Raw genomic sequence first — 20,318 nt, forward strand, 5'->3', positions numbered from 1 at the left:
AAACATCCGCTTATTTCGAGACCGCGGTCTCTTCGTATCCTGGGTCTGAAACGTTCCTTACACCTACCTTGCAGCCTCGTGTTACAGAGGGTCTGAAACATTTAAGCTAGGTTTCAAGTACGGCATACATGTGGCCCGGGGCCCGCTGCCTTTCAGTTGGATAAGGCCAGCAGTTTTTCACAACAGCCCACAAACATCTGGTTACATATTACGGGGAGTAAAAGGGCCCGGGGAAACTGTAAACAATAAGCCTGCACTGGTTTTTAGAAGGTGCGCGCGAAGGTCCCAAATAAAATTTTACTCTACCGAAAATAATCCTGGGGACAGGTACTTAATATGGGTAAATTGTGTCAGACCGTAATGACTAATTTGTAAAGAAAAAAATTATCTAGGGCCGATGCCACCCACTTCTTTCACTGGAGTAGCCAACTTCCACCACTCCTGCTGCAACAACTAGAGGCCTTCGCAGCAACAAATGACCAGGTCTGGTCTGGCCAGTGCCGAAAGTGCCGCACTTCAAACTGAGCTTCAAGTGGCCCGGAGGACAGAAAGGGCGGTCCGCCATTTTAAAAACCTGTCGAGAAATAAACGGTTGAGCCAGGTGAGATACAGCCCATCGCTCTCAAGGGCGTTCCCAGGGCAAAGGGGGTCTCCACTCTAGAACTTTTCATACAAAAACCAAAAGGGTCAAATGGCGCACGTGAAGGACGATTTTTCACATTAATTTTCTAAACAAGCATTGGCAAAGCCAATAGGTCTGGCAATGCAAAGGTTGACCAGGCGTCTGGGGTTTGTCGGGGCAGTCCCGGATTTTTCACAAGCTATCACGTAGATTTTGGGAAATGTAACCCCTGGCCCCGTTATTAAAGAGGGTTAACTGAAAACGGTGGGCGGTGACTTTGTTTTCGAAAGCAGGGATAATTCGCAGCTGTTATATGACATGAATTTAATGAACAGGCATGCTACTGGCTTTAAAAATTGCATTCCATTTATGTTCTTACTGCCTCTTCTCTAATTCTCTGGTGAGGAGCACGGCCATTCTCTACAGTCGGTTGACACAAAATTGTACTCCTATTTTTGTGCAATATCCTGTTTTTGTACTTTTTTTCACCCTACAATGCGAGAGCTATTGTTTATGTCAATGTTAATGTTTTCTAACCGTCTTTGATCGTAAAGGGGGAGGGGGGTGGGGCATCGCCAGCAGCCGTGGGGGAAGTGGTGATGTAGCAGGGGCAGTCTGAACTGGGAGCAGGATTCGCAGCCGTCGAGCTCGGAGGTAAAGTGACAGGGCGGGGCCAGCCGGCATATAGAATTAGATATACACTTCTTTATAGACACCTTAACAAAAACACGTAAAGCCAACTTACCAAAAAACGCACCCATGCACAGATAGAGGCAGTGTTGCGCAGTATCAGAATTAGGAGTGTTTATTTTATAGACCTTAGAAGGCTAAAGGGCCGAATCGGCCCTGCGAGGAGCATGTCTCATTGGTATCATAACAGAGTGCGGTTTTTAGCGATGACTCAATGCGCAGTAACTCTCCAACACCACCCCTTTACCTCTCTCGGGAGGATAAGAGCCTGAGCAGATCTGCTTGGGAGGTAATTTTCTGGCTCATGTATCGCATACTTCTCTGCAGTGAGGACATTAGTCATTGAGCTATCTTGCAAGGCTGCACTGGTTCTAGCACAGCCATGTCCAGTTAAGAGGGAGACCGAAGGAGAACAGCAGAGACAGCCTGAGAATGTATGAGCGAGAGAAATAGAGAAAGACAGAAAAAAGTGAAGCGCAAGAGAAATAAACAAAATGAAGAAAGTGACGGGACAGAAAGAGCGAAGCAGATAGTGTCAGAAAGAGAGAACTAGACAGCCTGAGAGTGTATGAGCGAGAGTAATAGAGAAAGACAGAAAAAAGTGGAGCGAAAGAGAAATAAACAAAATGAAGAAAGTGACGGGACAGAAAGAGCGAAGCAGATAGTGTGAGAAAGAGAACTAGCGGGAGACAGAGGATGCAACAACAGACAGCGAAAGAACAGGGAGTGAGAAAGCAACAGAGGTATTGCGAAAGGCTGAGAAAAAAAAAGATGGAGGGAAACTAAGGGTTTTGAGGGCGGTGAGAGCTGTGTGGGCTGTGAGAGCTGTGTGGGCTGTGAGAGCTGTGTGAGCTGTGAGAGCTGTTGGCAATGTAAATAACAATGCCATTTATTTATAAGTAAAAAAAAAAGAAGAAATGTCATGAGCAATGCCAATAGCTCTAACTTTTCCAAAGGCGAAACCATTGCATTGTAAATGCTTGTTAGGCTTTAGTGTAATGACAATCAGCACGCAGGGCACATTGACGTAATTACACTAAAGTGAAAGTAAAACGAGATGATACGCTTGTTTTACTTTCACTGCATCAGTACTCAGGGGGCATATCTCAGTCTCTTGAGCACTGATTGGGGTAAATGTATCTTTGGAAAGGAGAGAATCCCCGCTTTCCAATGATATTGCTACCTAGTGGACCTCTGCTTGAGGAATGCCACAGTAGAGCGATACCCAAGCAGGGATCCACCCACTAGACACGAGGGACGGGGGAGCAACCCCTTAGGCAAGGGCTTGTGCTACACCCATTACATTTGATATGTACAGTCTTTATGCCTCCCTGGGGCCGGATGGGGGTAATTACCCTAGATCTACTCCCTTAGGGCAGAAAGCCCACTAGACACCAGGGAATAACTTAATGCCCCCACCGCACCCAAAAAATATGTTGGCAGTCTTTCTGGCCCATCCAGGGGGGGGGAGATGGGGGTGATTACCCCAAATGTGCCCCCAGGGGGCAGAAAGTCCACTAGACACTGGGAACATATAAAAAACTAATATAGGAGTGGGGGCTTTCCCTCATGGGCATGGCAATACACCCACCCTCAAAAACCTATGCTGGCAGTCCTTCCATCACTTGGTCGCAAATGGGGGTGTTTACCCCCAATTTGACCCCTGCAAGGGGTGCAGAAAGCCCACTAGACACATAAAAAGAAATAAAGGGGTGTGGGCTGCCCACTAAGTGCATGGCTATGCCCACACACCCACATAAGAAATGGTGGCAGTGATTCTACTCTCCTGGGGAGGTTAATGGGTGTAATTACCCCACATCTGCCCCATCAGGGGCAGAAAGCCTACTAAACACCAGGGCCTAATTTAAAACCATCTCCCCCCATTGTTTCTGAAAACACTTTAGCGTGCTGTAATGATTAGATTAGATTAGATTAAAATACTTGTAGAGCGCATGGCTGCCTCTGCAAAGAGGCGTCCCAGCGCTGAAGCAAGACTGAGCAGGGGACAAAGCACAGGGAATTAAGCCTGGGAGAAGAGCAGGCGACAGGACAAAGGGAATTATACATGGGAATAGGGCCAGGTCTTCACTAGACATCTGAAGGCCTGATGGTCAGGATTGTTGCGAATGTGTAAGGGAAGAGAATTCCAGAGAGTGGGAGCCAGGCGTCTAAGGGAACGGCTGCCAGATCTAGCTCTGCGTATGTGAGGGATACATGCAAGGCTCTGGTTCGCCGAGCGTAGTGCGCGCGAAGGTGAATACAGGGTGCAAAGATCCCCTAAAATGTCTGGGGCGCTTCCTGTCAGTATCTTATGCGTGATGCAAAGCGTCTTGAAGCAAACACGCTGTTCAAAGGGCAGCCAATGCAGGCGGCGAAGAAGATTAGAAGCATGGCTGAATTTGGGAAGGGCAAAAATAGCTCGAGCTGCCGCATTCTGGACCCACTGCAATCTACTAATTACGGACTTATTAGAGCCGAGAAAGAGAACATTGCAGTAATCCAGGCGAGCCAGAATGGAGGCTTGAATGATCAGTTGGGCGTGTTTGGGCATCAAAGAGGCCCAAAGTTGGTCGGAGACTGCGCAAAAGTCCAAAACATTTCCCAGCCACTGATTTGGCATGTGTTTCAAAATTAAGGTTTTTATCAACTATGAGGCCCAAATTTTTCACCTTAGGTTTTGGATCAGGAGGATAACCAAGTGCCCGGGACCACCATTCATTCTTCCAGAGATGAGATTCTTTGCCAACCAAGAGAATCTCCGATTTGGTAGAGTTCAATTGCAGAAAGTTAGCTGCCATCCATTCTGCAATTGCGGAGATGTTTTCTTTAAATTAAATTTTATCTTGCTTAGAATCATTGGAAAGGGTAATCACCAATTGGGTGTCGTCGGCGTACGACACCAGGGAGATTCCTCGATCTTTGGCCATCCATGCCAAATGGCTCATATATATATTAACCTCTTGGCTGCTAAGGCATTATTAGGCTTATCATATAATTTCCATTGAAATCAATGGAAAGTCCATGACGAGTTACCCTTGTCATTAGCAGCCAAGAGGTTAAAGAGCGTAGGGCTTAATATAGAGCCCTGGGGGGGGGAGGGGGAGGCAGGAGAGGTCACTTGAAAGGTCCGGTCAGCCAGGAAGGAGGCGAACCGCGCTAGAGCTTTATTCTCAATTCCTATCTCCTCCAAACCGAGGAGCAGGATTTCATGAGACACCGTATCAAATGCCGCGCTTCGATCCAGCAGCACTAACGCTGATCCAGCAGCACTAACACATCCAGCGTGGATTTGAGTTGTTTTACCACAGCCAATTAGGCTGACTCTGCGCTGTAATGTGGTCAGAACCCGTTCTTTGAGCTCTCAAGTATATGATTAGATTCTAAGAACTGTGTTAGTATAGAGTTCACATGCGCTTCCAGAATTTTAGAGTGGGAGGGTGTTCCATGTCTTGGCGGTGAGGTGGGAGAAGGATCTCCCGCCGGTGGTTGTTCTTCGGATGCGCGGGACAGTGGCAAGTGAGAGGTTGGCGGAGCGTAGCTGGCGGTTTGGGAAGAGCGTCTGTTGAGGTAGGCTGGGCCGGTCTTGTAGAGTGCCTTGTGTGCATGGATGAGCAGCTTGAAGGATATCCTCTTGTTGACGGGGAGCCAGTGCAGGTTTCTCAGGTGGGGGGTGATGTGGCCGTGTCGTAGTAGATTGAGGATCAGTTGTGCCGAGGCGTTTTGGATTCGTTGTAGTCAATTGATGAGCTTGGTCGGGGCTCCCGCCTAGAGGGCGTTTCCGTAGTCGAGTCTGCTACTGACGAGGGACTGGGTGACTGTCTTTCTTATATCTGTTGGGATCCATCTGTAGATCCTGCGGAGGGTGTTGAAGCAGGAGGAGGAGACAGCATTCACTTGCTTGGTCATTGAGAGCGTTGAGTCGAGGATGATTCCCAGGTGCATGCGTGGTCGGTGGCGGTCGGGGCTGCCCCCAGTGCTGTTGGCCACCAGGAGTCGTCCAGGCTGACAGGTTGGAGCCGAGGGTGAGGACCTAAGTCTTGTCCGAGTTCAGCTTCAGACGGATGATCTTCATCCAGTCGGCGACAGCCTTCATTCCTTCATGGAGGTTGGCTTTGGCGGTGATGGGGTCCTCGGTGAGGGAGAGGATCAGTTGAGTGTCGTTGGCGTAGGAGATTATGTTGAGGTCGTGCTGTAGGGCGACGTGAACAAGCAGGCCATGTAAATGTTGAACAGTGTCGGGCTGAGGGAGGATCCTAGGGGTACACCGCAGATGATCTCGGAGGCTTCCGAACGGAACGGGGGGAGGCGGACGCTCTGGGTTCTGCCGGAGAGGAAGAAGGTGGTCCATTCCAGAGCCTTGTCTCGGATCCCTGCGGCGTGGAGGCATGCGCGTAGTGTGCAGTGGCAGACGGTGTCGAAGGCGGCGGAAAGGTCTATGAGGATGAGTGCTGCAGTCTCCTCGTTGTCTAGCAGGGTCCTGATGTCATTGGTGGCGGCGATGAGTGCGGTCTCGGTGCTGTGGTTGCTGCGGAACCCTGACTGGGAAGGGTCCAGGATTCTGTTCTCTTCGAGGTATCGGGTTAGCTGTCTGTTAACGATTTTCTCGATTACCTTGGCCGGAAAGGGGAGCAGAGAGATGAGTCAGAAGTTCTTGATGTCTCTTGGGTCTGTCTTGGGTTTTTTGAGTAGGGCGTTGATCTTGGCGTGTTTCCCGCTCTCTGGGAAGGTCGCGGCCTCAAGGGAGAGATTGATGACGTTGCGAATGTGGGTGGCGATGGAGCGGCTTGCTTTGTTGAAGATGTGGTGCTGGAATGGGTCTGACGGAGAGCTGGAGTGGATTGTGCTCATGGTCTTGATGGTGTCATAGACACTCACGCTGATCCACGCTAGTAAGAGGACGTGGTCGATGGTGTGCAGAGGGTCTGTTGTGTTGCTGTCTGTTGGGGCTGTCTGGGTGTTGAAGCTGTCGTGGATGTCTGCTATCTTGTGGTGGAAGAAGGTGGCGAGGGAGTCGCACAGGGCTTGCGACGGCGGGATGTCGTTGGTGTTGGAGCTGGGGTTAGAGAGTTCCTTCACGATGTTGAAGAGCTCCTTGCTGTCGTGTATGTTGTTGTCGAAGCGGTCTTCGAAGGAGGTCTACTTGGCAGCCTTTATGTGGTGGTGGTGGTTGTGGACGGCGTCCTTGTGTGCTGCGTGGCTGTCCAGAGTTTGTTCACTGTGCCATTTCTTCTCTAGTTTCCAGCAGGCTTGCTTGGAATCTAGGAGTTCTGCGGTGAACCAGCTGGCCCTCTTGCTGGTTTCTCTGTGGGGGTGTTTCTTCAGCGGGGCGAGGGAGTTGGCGCAGTCCTCGATCCAGTGTCTGAGGTTGTGGGCAGCGACGTCGGTGTTGGAGGGTTCGGTGGGTGGGCTGAGTGCAGTATTAACGCCTGGGGAAGAGGAGAGCAGCGCTGCACAAGCTTTTTGCTCAGGTCTTCACACTATTGCGCTATGAGATTGTACCAATGGCTAGAGTGCACTATACATACCCCAGTAAGGTAACATGACACCCCAGCAGTGACCACGCAAATGTGGGAGGACTGTGTTGTCAGCCAGCCTTTAATACCCTTAAGACCCTAAGGCAGTAATACCTGGAGAGAAGTTTTTTTCTTACATTGGTCCATGGCTGCCCTTTGGCAATTTAGCATTCGGCAGTTTACCTCCCATGCTCTTCTGTCATGAGCAACTAAGCAACATTAGTGAGTTGTATTTTACATGGTGCTGACGCATAGCTATAGAAACAAGCATTGATAAAGCTAGTAAATCTGGCGTTTGCTAGCCTGTGATGTTTTATTGATTTTTGGCAAATATATGCTATAGTCTGTAAAAGTATAAATGTAATAAAAAGTACTAATGTTGCTGCGTAAAGGAGAGGGGTGCCAATAAAAAACCTCGGATTTGTTGTCTGTAATGCTTCATCTCTGTCTGTAGAGGAAGCAGTCATTGTAGTCCTTTTCTATATCTATGACAGCTGTCAAATAGTCCTACTTTTATGTCGATGGTTACTGCAAACAGTAGTCCTACTTCTATGTCTATGAACTGGCCTGTTTTTTTTTTTTTTTTTAATCTGGTCACCCTACATCAGGGTGAGAAGGAAATCTCAACTTTGCAGCACTACCACCCTTCGCTGCCTTTGATGTAACTTCAAAGAAACTCGTTACAGTTCTTTCAGTCTCATCATGTCAGAACGGAAGCATTTTCAATATTATATACAACAAAGCCATAGCCAATAACCATTGACAAAGCCAATAGTCCAGGCTTGTTCTAGGTGTAATGTTACTTGTATTATATATGTGGATGCAATGACAGAAGCAGTAAAATACCAGTCGAGCAGCACATTATGCTCAGCATAGATTTGTAGCCTGTGTTCTTAAGCCACGTCCTTATATACATTGACCGTGCCCCTTTGAGAGAATCCCTTAGTCAATTCACCCCACTTAAACCCCTGTGTATATCCCTCACTCATCCTGTGGTCTGACTGTTTTTATGGAGTTCATCTGGATAGTTGTTGACAGATCCTTCCTGACCACAAAATACATACCTACGGCCAGGGCCGGCTCTAGGCTCATGGTGGCCCTGTGCAGGGAGCGTAGGTGGGGGCCCCGGAAGAGGGTGTCCGGACGGGGCGAAGCTCAGGAAGGTGTTTTAATAATACGTCCAGAAAAGTCGTTAGATGATTGACCAGTACCTGCGGCTGCTCCCACCCTTCCGAATTCGTCTCAGAACGATACAATTTAGGAGGAGGAGGGCATTTTGACACACGACATGCGGGACTGGGCGCACAGACAGCCACTTTAGATTGCTTTGCAATGACTATACTATACTTTTTCTGCTAGTTAGCACAGTTAGAGTACAACCATAGCCCTTAACGAGTCCCATGACTTTTTCAGGATCAGTTGCGTAGCCTTGTCTTTTGCCACCTGTGGCGGTTCCAGTCTTTGTCACCCTGTGGCGGCCTTAAGAGCGCAGGGGAAGTCCGGGCGATCGATTCTGCGTTTGCCCAAATGTGGCCGCAGGTACGAGCAGGGGAGAGGCCGTCGCCCCAAAATGTATGCCCCACCCCCTCTTGCTACACCACTGTCCTGGATTGTGGAATTGATCAGACTGATGAGAAAAGCAGGTGCTCAGAGACCAGACAAAATATTCATCTCAATAATGGAAAGTGACACAGAAAACAAGGGAGTAATTTTGACCCCACTAGATAAAGAATATATGATATCAGGGCAGACCCCAAGCTCTTGGAGGGGAAGCATATTGATGCCACTGTTTGAAAGGGACCTTAAAATGACCCAAGTAATTATCCACATGTCACACCTCTCAATGCCTCTGGCAATGTGTTCACAAAAACAGGTGTACACTGCCTTTTAGACTGGGTAAGAAACTCAACATCGTTCCAATAGAGCAATCAAAATGTTGCACGCAGTCTTCATACTTAGATAACCTGACAGCGTTAGGTGTCATTTTGAAACACTACGTAAGGCATAAAAGGCAGTCTATTCACGCAGCCTATATCAGTTTCTGTGCCACTTTCGATAAAGTGGATAGACTGACATTGTTGTGCCAACTGACAGCATTAAAAATCCCATATTGTACTTTAAAAACTCTAATTCCTTTATATACTGAAACTGGTGCTGAATTTTACAAGCATCTGGAGGCGGTCTGTTGAAACAGATTGACATGCCAAAGGGGTAAAAACAGAGGCCTATGTTAGCACACGTTATTTTGGACAAAACCCCAAGTAGTCTCCCCTTGAAGTCAACAGGCATTCCTTCTTTATGCTGACATCAGAGCCCAGAGCGCCGCATGTCTCTGGTGGATTTTCAACTGGTGCGAGGCACCGAGAGGAGCAGAAACGAAACCATGTCACAATGTGGCCTATCAACGGTCAGGCAGGACGACCTAATGACCCCCTAATATTGCGAACAGATGGGCATGTAATCACATATTATATTAAAAAAAGAAGAAATCCACTTTTTAAAATGTCTGTGTGGCAAGCAAATGCTACAAATCTGTTTCTCCCAAGCAGTGGCGTAACGATAATTGAGGGGGCCCCCCTGCAAGGTACAGAGAGGGGCCCCCCTCGGGATTCTATCAGGATCTCCCCCACCGAAGTGCAGTGCTGAGGGGGCCTCCTGGAGCTTGTGGGCCACCCGCACTGCGGGGGGCCTGTGTTGCGCCCCTGGTTGCTTGTCCAGAGTATTTGTGTACGTTGAAGCAAGACTTCACCATGGCTCCTTATACAGCATGCTGACAACTTGGGGAGTGCTTTGTAAAAATAAATGCAGCTATTCGCTCTCACTCTTGCACAAGAGTGTTAGGTCGGTTTACAAAGGATCATTACAGCTTCCTTAGATGTAAGGATTGACTAGGTCTTGCCAAGATGTAATGCATTCAATGTGTATTGCACGTTAACAATGCCTTTCAATCTCTGGAACTCATTTAACGTTTAATCTAAAGAATGATCAGAAGCATTGGGGCACTGTTTGATCTGGTAACTCCATAAAAAGTGGAGGACATCAGGTAACTCCATAAAAAGTGGAGCAGGACATCAGAAACCATGTCAGGCTAGTTCCCGACATTTTTGTAACTGTTGAGTAAGGCTCGCTCTGGCATTTCCCAGACAAGCTGGAGGTTGCTTTCTGAGCAGGATGGACAGCCATGAGACAGCTATACCCCTCTTCTAATCACAGCCTCTTACACTGTGAGGCTGCTTAGAATATTTTTCCCTATGGCTAATTTTGGTTTTCAGCCCGGCCTGGATTATAACAAATGTATTTACTTTACTTTGCCAAACCTCAATGCTAAAATATCTTAAAGAGATAATTCTGGAATATATCAGTACTATCCATTGGTAGCCCAGATGGTTGAAAGATATGTGAATCAAAACAATTGAGATGTAGCATTTTCATTCAAAAGCAGGTCTAGTTGTGTGCGTAGTATTTTGTCTGTATGGTATTGAATTGCCCGGAACACGTTACCTAGACTAAGAATAAGTACCCTGGGATTAATTTGTCACCACCACCACTTGCTCTACTTTAGAGGTATGCAAACATAAAAACTTATAGCATATTCAGGATTTAAAGAGAGGTACAGGACACAATATTGTGTTTGATTTACAACAAAAAACGTTTTTAAGTCTTACATTGTGGTATAGAAACAATATAAATTTCTTATGTCGCAAAATTACTGCAGATGACGCAGTGCTCACAGTGAACAAATATTTATAAAACATGGAACAAGACTCTGAACAGAACCTAGGGTTGCATACACATTTTTGGGAAATAAACAAAAGTAGAGATCCTATCTGCACATATACAGTATCTTCTAGGGAACCCTGTAATTCTTGAAAGCAATGTAAGGATGGGATGTCGACTTTTCGACCCGTGACAATTTTTCGGGTCTCATCTGGACATGTCTTCCATCTAAAGTTCCCTCAAACTTAAATCTTGGGACCTTCAATAAATCATCCATTCAACATTACAGATAGAGAAATTCTAAAAAAAGGACCAACAATGTACTTTGGGCCGCTGTATTTCCTTAAGGGTCCTGCCTGTAATTCCAAACTAATCAGAGTAGATACACCATTCCAATATGTGTCAGTCAAGCTGCCACCATGTTTCCATAAGGCTCTCTTTAATTGTTGAATATATCAGTGATCAATTAAGTTTGCACACCTCTAAACTATAGGAAGAGCATAGCTGCCAAGGTTTCAGATTGCCATGTGTGACATTTTCATAATTTCAGAGTAATTATGAGTGACATTTTAATGAACATGAGTGACATTTTCTTGCCCCCAAAATCAAGCTATGAAGATAAGGAAAAACATAAAAATGTGAGAAATTATACTCATTTGAGGAACGAGAAACTCTAAGTTAACTGGTGCACAGCGTAAGAAATAATTGTTAAATGACTTCCAAGTATCAGAGTCATGTCTAAGTCATACACTTGGAATCATACAAATATCCGAAACCATTTAATTTATGAAGTGCCTCTAAGGCCTGGCTGGGGCCCAGCGTGAGTGCGCACGATTTAATTTATTATAAGAGGCAGTGTCACTGGTGGCGGGCGTGGTGCGCACCATTTCATTCATAAGCAGCAGAAGTCAGAAAAGGCTTGCTGAGTGAGTGGGCCCCTGGAGCGCGGGCCCCCCCTTGCATGCCTTGGGCAGACTCACCTGACTGACTTGAGGGCAGGCCTGCAGCTTCAGACTCAGAGGCAGGCGCGAACTGGCAGCACAAAAGGCAGGGCAAAGGCAAGCTAGCCAGGCACTGCAGCAGGGCCCAGGGCTAGTAATAATTTAAATTATGTCCCGGGGCCGGTGACGGTCATTTTCAGTGTCTGGCCGGGGAGTTAGGCATAGCGTAGCTGGATCACGATGCCTCGCCCTCGCTCACCTAGGGCTCACAAGTCTTACCATCAAGCGCACTTTTAATTACGGGCGCGCCGCTTCGCAATGCGCATGTCTGACAACTAATTTAAAATAAAAGGCATTGGTTGGTCATCAGCCCCTGCCGGCCCACTCGCGATGAAACCAGCGCGCCGCCCACACGCACCCGCCACAATTTAATAAATTAATAAAGATCGTCAGTCAGGCAGAGCTCGGTCCTGGCCGGGGCCGCACACCACCACCATTTAGTGTGTGTATTTGAGTGACAGTGCAAATTAATCACTTCATTACCCCGTTCACTATTTGCACATCTTATCATCGACATCACCGGAGGCCCGGCCGGGGCACAGGCGTGCGTGCGCACCTTGACCATTTTATTAAGAGGCTGCCAGGCGGCCCGGGCCATTTAGTTAATGAAAGGCTGCTGAGTCTGTGAGGGGGCCCTTGGAGCGCGGGGCCCCTGGAGGTGTGCATGCGCACCATGTCATTTTATTTGGAGGCCGTCAGCCGGCCATTTAATTCATGAAGAGAGTCTGTGTTATGGGGCCCCTGGAGCGGGAGGCCCTCGAGGCGTGAGTGCAGCACGCATGGCGCACCATTTTATTAAGAGGCCGCCAGCCGGGCATTTCATTCATGAAGAGGCTGAGGGGCCCCCGGGAGCGCGGGGCCCCCCGGCCCCCGCACTTCGTGGGCTGCGGGGGGCCTTTGTTACGCCCCTGCTCCCAAGTGAACAATTCACTCACATGTCGGGGATGATGCAGTCACCTATGAATTGAAGACAACAACACTCACGCTGCCATTGCCCGGAGGCCGCCAAATCCTGCCAGGGGGCCGCCAGTGATCCTTCGGCTTCCGATCCGATCCTCGTCGTGGCGGCCCCTGGGGTTTGGCGGCCCTGTGCAGGTGCACAGTTTGCACATGCCTAGGGCCGGCCCTGCTACGGCCTTTGCCTTCAGGGGACGCGCATACACTGCGCTTAGTGTAAGATTAACAATTCCACGCGGTACACAGTATGCGTACTTTTATGCGCGTCTCCGATTAAGCAATTATTTCGTCTCAGCCCGTTTTAATTTTCGAGAATGGTTGTAGGGCAGAGTTTCCCAAACTGTGGTCCGCGGACCCCCAGGGGTCCCTGACACATTCCCAGGGGGTCCACAGGCAGCAGTTTTAAAAGCACTGCAAAGTATCTTGTTTAAGTAGCAGTTTTCAAAGAACAATAAAAGTGTGAAGATAATGCGAGTGATTAATGTCCCTGCTGGAGAGAGATGAGAGTTTTGTCCAGTGGCAGCTTTGACTTATCTAATGTAGCACAGAGGGTTAAAATGCCTACTGCAAAGAACGTGTACCATGCATTTTAAAAAACAGTATTTCATATGCATAGGTCAGTGTGTTACTGCTTTTGTCAGAGAGATTCTTTTGTTACTGTGCAGTTCATAAGTGACAATCGTAATCTAGCAGTGACCTATAAACTGTCATGAAACAGCTGCTTGCAAACTACAAGTTACAATTTAGTGACTTATGTTTTTTCCCAGTCTTTCATTATCCTGACGCTGCTAAAAAGGTTTATTTGGGTGGAAATACATTTTTATTGTTAAAGTCAATGCTAACCGCTGTGTTTTTTTCTGAATCCTGAGTTTGTGCTTATCCAGGCCAAGCACTCTTTAATAATGCCTACCAGTATGGATGGCCTGTGAACCCTACACCTTATAGTCCCCTTTGCCTTATGTAACATTTTCTATTCACTAATTTACACGTATGATTCACTGTCTCTATATGTGTGTGATGTAAAGTGCTCTGACATTCTACAATGGTATGAGAGATGCTATAAAAAAGGAAATACATGTGACAGAGGGGCTATGGAGAGATGAGAAGCCTCCTTTTGGAGTGGTCAGGCTCACTCACTGCACTTGGTGTGCACCGTATGGGGACTGGTCTGAAATCATTTGCCAGGGCTGCTTTGGGTTTCCAGTCTGACCCTGGCAGGAGAAGGAGCCTTGTATTGCGAAATAAAACCAACCACTGAAAAGTTAGTCACGGAGATACAGCACCAACCTTCCCCATTAACTTTTTTCATTTTCTTGCAAATTCTTTTGATATAAAGTGGTGGAGAGGGTTGTTCGCCTCCTTGGCTTAACAACACACTCCGCCACTTCAGAAACGCAGGGCTGCACCATATTTACAAGAATATGGTGCAGCCCTGCGTTTCCCCTGCGCTAGCGCTACACTTAACAGAGGAAGATTGCTCATGCACAGGAAGGTCCTCCTTCCTGCACATAAACAATCTTGAAATGTCGTTTTGTCACTTCCATGCGTGCTGCTTAATGCAACACACATGGTAGTTACAAAGTGTCTTTGCAAAAACAAGGAGAAATGCAGCATTTCTCCTTGTTTCGCCAAGTTAAGACCAGGTTTTCCCTGGTTTTAATTTTGGTGTTGCCTCACATTTACGCCGCCTTTGTAAATAGGGGGCAGCGTCAAAATCAGTGGGTGTTGCAGGGGAAATGCCCACCGCAACACCCACTGCCCACCCCTTTCACGCTAAGCATTGGGTGAAAGGGGTTCTTATTTACAAGGCACCATTAAGCTATGTTAAGCGGCTTAACGTTGCTTGTAAATAAGGCAAAGCCCCTATCGGCACGGGAACGTCTCAAAAAGTGATGTTCCCATGGTGATAGGGCCTCGTAAATATGCCCCTAAAATCATCAGTAATTCGAGTATTTGTTTTGTGTGCAAACTGTGTAAATTTTTTTTGAATTACTGTTTTAATGTTTGAAATTTAAATCCTACAAATTGCTTGGGGGTCCACCGCTTCCAGTGGTGACTCAATGGGGGTCCTCAGGAGTCCAAAGTTTGGGAACCACTGTTGTAGGGTATTCCTGGTGAGTCGACGCGCAAGTTCCTGCCGGTTTAAGACTTCTATTTCTGAGGCCGTGACAACACTCCCAGTCAGCATCTGGAGCAACTGCAGGGGAAAATCTTTTATTCCCCGGTGGCTAATGACTCATTTTCCTCTAATCAGGGCACAGCCAGCGCTAATCCTACCTAGGAAGAGCAGAACTTGTCACGCAGGAGAGGCTGCTGGTGCGTGCCCACGTACAGCGAGCTGCGGATGACATTTGTTGAATGTGCGCTCCTCGCACGTTACCGTAGACGCCATATTTAAAATCTGTTGAACTAATTAGAGCGAGAGCGCGCACAAGGGATTTATGTCCTCTCGCTGGCCGAGTGCGGAAGAGTGGGCCTGGAACCCTTCCTAGATCCCTGTCCCATTTTAAACCTGGTAATCTAATCTGTGCTTCTTAATTTAGCGCTCCTGGCATTAGGTGCTGTTGCTTGACAGGCCTGGTTGACATACAGCAGTTCATTTTCCTTTCCTATCTCATATGTTGCGATTGGCCGTTCCATTTATAGATCATCCCGACCTTTAGCACAGTGAAGCGCAAAAACCCACTTGAAGTGGCTAATATCAAAGCACAAGGCTGTGCGCAGTCCCCTGAACATTTGTTAGTCCTGGTCCCCAACTAAATTCAGAACTAAATCTAGACTGTGACAAAATGGCCCAGGCACCAAAAGTGGCCCTAAAAGCGATTCGTATAGCTAAGGAAGTAGCCCACATTCTGGGAATTGGGTCCGTTTTTAATTTTTTACAAACATGCTGTAGAAGTGTTTTGCGAGGTACGGGGGACTGAATCTATTTGTGCTTGCAACAGGCAATGCTTGTGGTACTACCAAGAAAATCAGCAGTAAAAACCAGCTCACCGTACAATATGAGTAACACAAACGGGTTAAAAAATGACCCACACACTGACCCGTCAGAGTTACACTTCTGGCACTGCCACATTGCACTCCAGGCAATCGGACTCTGATTAGAATAGTCCGATTCGCCATTCACCACGAAAATGGATTGTTACATTTGAATCTAAATGCCTTCCGACAGGAGTTATAGCTGGAACATGGCGCCAGACACAGGATAGTAGTGATGGCCCCGAAGAGACATGATATGGTTGTGTTTTTGGCGTTTCAAGTGGGTGAATAGCATGTGTCTGGGTCCTCTGGCTAGTCAGACATTTCTATGATATGGACGTTTCTATAAATTGAGGCCTTACGTATACTAAAACATGGTTACATACACAACTGGTTCTGCAGAATATTGTCAACCAAAATTCAGAAGTTGATAAAGGAAACCATTAAATTAGCACAGCCGCAGCACATAGGCACAGCAGTGCTACGTCAGAGTTTTAAACGGAGCGCAAAGCAGCAACTGCACTTTTTTCCAACCAGTTAAATATGGATTTGGTTTTATTGCTACCCACCGGGCTCCCTAGACTGGATATTTTTTTTTCAGGATGTGGGACTGCAGAGTTAGCAGGTGAACTAAGAATGGGAGGAAACAAGGCCATAACACAGCATAGTATAATGCAGTATAACATAGCATAAGATTAGTGCAAACCGCCATTTGATCATTCTAATGGTGTCTAAACGGCAGCCTGGACTTAATGAAGCTGACTGTGTTACCCAGAGCGGGTGATCGCAGTGAGATCTTCTGGTTTACTATATCACTGACTGGCTCACTGGAGGTGTTAGATGAAAGAGGCGGGGCATTTATGTCCTCCACTACTGTTTTGGCTGCATGCATCTTTTCTCATTTTTGTCTATTGGTCAGTACCGGTTTCGCTGCTAATATTAATTGAAAATGAGCACTGTATAGCAGGAAGATGAATTTGTAACAGACCCATCCAAGGAAAAAACAGTGTCCCAGGTAATAATACATCAACAATTGCAGCAGATAAAGTAGTTCCATAAAAATAACTGCAAGAAAGGCAGCAAAAAACAAGCACATACATAAGTGTGACAGGCTTAATTCTCACAGAAGGTACTTCTATTGAATGATGTTAGCACCAAAGCAGTTAAAGTGACCATTCGATGTTTTGGAACAAAAAATATGTTTATATTTATTTTACAATAGCATAATCTCAAATTGTCCTTAACTTTGTCAGGTTTGGCAGCCTTTCTACTGGAAAAATGACTTGTAATGGACTGTTTACAGTATTTTATTATATTTTCAAACCTCCATCCACCGCGTGAGTTAAGATTTTACTGTTCATTTATTGTTTTAAGTGGGAATGATATGTTTGTGGGGAGGTGAAATACTGTCCACTAATGGAGAACGTCTGGAGCTTGGACTCTTGCTTAGATTTGCATTTCTTTTAAATTAATTCATTATTTGTGGTCAAGGTGAACGTTCCTAAACAATACCTGCCCTTACTTGCTCTATTAATGCTTCATATTCTATGCCTGTTATCATTTTGTTTTTCAATGCTTTTTTATAGAATTATTTCGTAAGTGAATTTTTATTTGAATGATTGCGAAGATTGAGCATGCCATTCTGAACATCTGGCACACCCTTTCCTGTCCTATAGCTATAAAAACGTGTCCAAGAATTAGTGAGTGAGTTATTGAGTGAAATGGGTGTTTCTGTCTGATGGTGTGTGACACTGATGACTCTGGGGCACTGACTGTCAGACCAGTGGAGGAGAGCTGAAAAAAGCAGCTGACAGAACCAGAGAGAAGCTCAGGTTTGATGTGAGAAAATCAAGACTGCATCGAAAGTGGTAAAAAATTGTACCTGTTGCTGACTCCTACTGAATGTAAAACTGAATGACACCATGTTCTAGATAAAGCTTTACAGAGACGTGCATCATTTTGGGGACAGCCCTTCCACACTTGAAACAGAAAGCGCGTCAATGACAGTAGAATTGGATTACCAAGGGGCGTCAATGACAGGAGTATTGGATTGGTTGATCCTACTTGCAAGCATTGTGATCATCTCTTTCCTTGGAAAAAATTGAGACTGGTGATGAAGGGGAAAGGTTTGTTACTGGTTTGGAAAACATACCAAACCATTTTCAGGAGGTTAAGTTTGTGATCCCACATTTGATAGTGCAATGCATGTATGTATGGTGCCCCTTAAAAATATCCTAGGGACATTTGGAGCCCAGGAAATTTGATAGTAGTATGTATGCATGTATGTATGGTGCCTCTTCCAAACGTCTATGGACATTTGGAGCCCATGACATTTGATAGTGGTATGTATGTAGGTAGGGTGCCCCTTCCATAGTCCTATGGACCTTTTGAGCCCATGACGTTTGGTAGTGGTATGTATGGTGCCCCATCCAAATGTCCTATGGACATTTGGAGCCCATGACAAAGTAACAAGAAGCGTAAATCAATATCTTACCAAGGGCATGCACTCCAGTATAAAGAAGGAGAAATGTTTACCTTTATGTAGTAAGAGCGAAGCCCCAATAGGCGCTGCTGCAACAATGTTTTGGGACCCAATGAGATTATTAGGTTCCTGCAGATTGTTGCAGAAGGGCACTAGCTGGGCCACCCCTCTCTTACTTTGGTTGAACATTGATAAAGATATAAGAAATTAAAAATGAATTAAAATAAGAAATGAAAAGAGAAAGCTGGTTGTTGAAGGTTGCATGAATGCACAGTGTTCTCCTGCTTTTACCTTGGAGAGCATACTTTTGAATTAATTGAAAAACAGCTGTTCTGCGCCTCAACAATGAAGCCTCAATTTGCTTTTGATTAAATGCACGTCTAATGGTTCTTTCATCTCTGTGCGTGTTTCTGCATCATGTAAAACCACACCATATTATTTAGGGTCCATGGCAATACCACAATGAAGAAGAGACATCAACATATATCTTACTTCTTGGCCGGGATAGGTCCAATTAAACTTCACTTCAACATCCGGCTCCCCAAGAACGGTGCAGACAACTCTTATATTTTCCCCACCTCTGACTCTGCTGGAAGATGCTGCAATCGTGGCGGAGGGCGGACCGCTTGGAACTGCAAGAGAACAGCAAAACACCAAAAACAATGTAAAAAACAAATGGTGCCTCAGAGAAATGATGCAGTTCAAGTGCGGTGAGCCTTCACTCCAGCTATCTAACAAGCCATTCAACTTTTTACCTTCCAGGTCAGATATTGTGCAGGTACTCACCAAATTGAGATATGAGCGAAGGGGCGGGGAGGCAGGTTTAGGGGTGGGGCCAGAGGCGGGGTTCCTGGCCAACGTTTACGGGAATCAGTGTGGTATGTAACTGTTGGTGCATAGTGTGGTAGCGCACTGTCATTCAGAGTCAACACATTTTCCATTGTCATTACCACTAAATTTGCACAGGCATAGTTTTACTGACAAAAACTATGCAGCACACCAAGGATAATGTGTGGAATTGTGTACCAGCCAGTGGCATAGCCAGTGTGTCATGGGCCTGCGTGCAAGGGAGGAAATGGGCCACCTACCCCTGTTTTGATCTGTGAAATACAGCAATAATCTGGTTTCAAAGGACCCCAGGCTTCTGTGCCACTGCACTTGTTGCACCTCAGGAAGCTAGACTACAGGCTCTAGAGAATATTTAGCTTTTGCGCATCCCACAGTAAAGTATCCTATTAAATTCTTCCATGACGTTTCAGAATACTAAAAAAGGCTGCCTCATTTGTCCTTCGTATTTCCAAAATAGAAATATTTGTACAGTTCATTCACAGGTATTTATGTTTAAAAACTTTCAAAAAAGCTCTCACCATGCAGTCAGGGAAAGAAAAGTAAACATCACTCCCCATGTTAAAAGAATCAGCAGCAATTTGTCCGATGGTATTCATCATTCAACTTTCGTAGCAAGAGAACACACAAAATCTAAAGGCATCTACTTGCTCTTTCATCTTAACTTCAGGGCGGATGTTTAAACAGCTAGAAACACATGTAAAAAAAAAATCTGCTTGACAGTAACAGATTGTGCTCACTGAGCACCATCATTGGCATCACTGAAAGTGGTATGTCTAACTTACCTTTTTCTATCCCCCTTTGCAGTAGGCAGAGTGAATTGGGATCAGAACGCCCCACAGCCGAGCCAGGTCGAAGTAGCAGTAGAGAGAGTGAGCATTGCCGGGTCTGAGCATATGCAGAGTCTCCACCAGGGTAGGGGCTTCCTCCAATCTCACCACTCAGGCCATCTCCTCCCACCTCCTCCTCAATGTCCCACCTCAGCAGGGGGCAAATGAATCAGGTGAAAGACACCGTCAGACCCCAGTGGCAGGCAGGTTAAGAGGTGAAAATGGCCCTTCTAGTGTCCAGGGTTTTCAGTGGAGTTCTATGGATGGGAGGTTTAACTGCAGGAATCTGATTGCTGCTTTCTGGGTCCCGGATGGCGATGGATACAGGAAAGCAGTCCTGGGCCCCCAGCCTGGCACTGGAGGGAAGCCTGATACTCAGGCGCTGCACCTGGCTGGCTCCTTGTCAATGATCCTCGCTGCTGTATGGCAAAGAAGGAAGGGAAAGCCATTGTAAACAGCATCTCTAAAGAGCTTCCATTTCTCCCTGCCACACAGCTGCAGGATGGTGTCTTCAAACGTTTTGCTAATAGCAAGATGATGGTCACTGCCAGTGTGAATTGCTAATCATGTGAGCATACACTGCAGAGAAGAAATGCAGTGCATGCTCTCATGATGACCATTTCTTTGGGAACTTTGGGAAATCCCAACGTGCTGCTGTTAATACTGGTATTCTCCCTGGGC

At 46.4% G+C, this 20,318-nt stretch overlaps 1 protein-coding gene across 2 annotated transcripts in view; it reads right to left on the reverse strand.

The window, feature by feature from the left end:
• PDGFRL (platelet derived growth factor receptor like) overlaps positions 1 to 20,318 on the reverse strand; it is a 534,427-nt gene that overhangs the window by 15,085 nt on the left and 499,024 nt on the right. For both annotated transcript variants that reach the window (XM_086962582.1, XM_086962581.1), the window contains one exon: positions 18,454 to 18,593. In XM_086962582.1, coding sequence (XP_086818708.1) covers positions 18,454 to 18,593 — 140 coding nt within the window. The remainder of the gene's footprint in view (positions 1 to 18,453; positions 18,594 to 20,318) is intronic.

The sequence above is a fragment of the Lissotriton vulgaris genome, chromosome 3_1 (assembly GCF_964263255.1).
Source record: "Lissotriton vulgaris chromosome 3_1, aLisVul1.2, whole genome shotgun sequence".
Lineage (NCBI taxonomy): Eukaryota > Metazoa > Chordata > Amphibia > Caudata > Salamandridae > Lissotriton > Lissotriton vulgaris.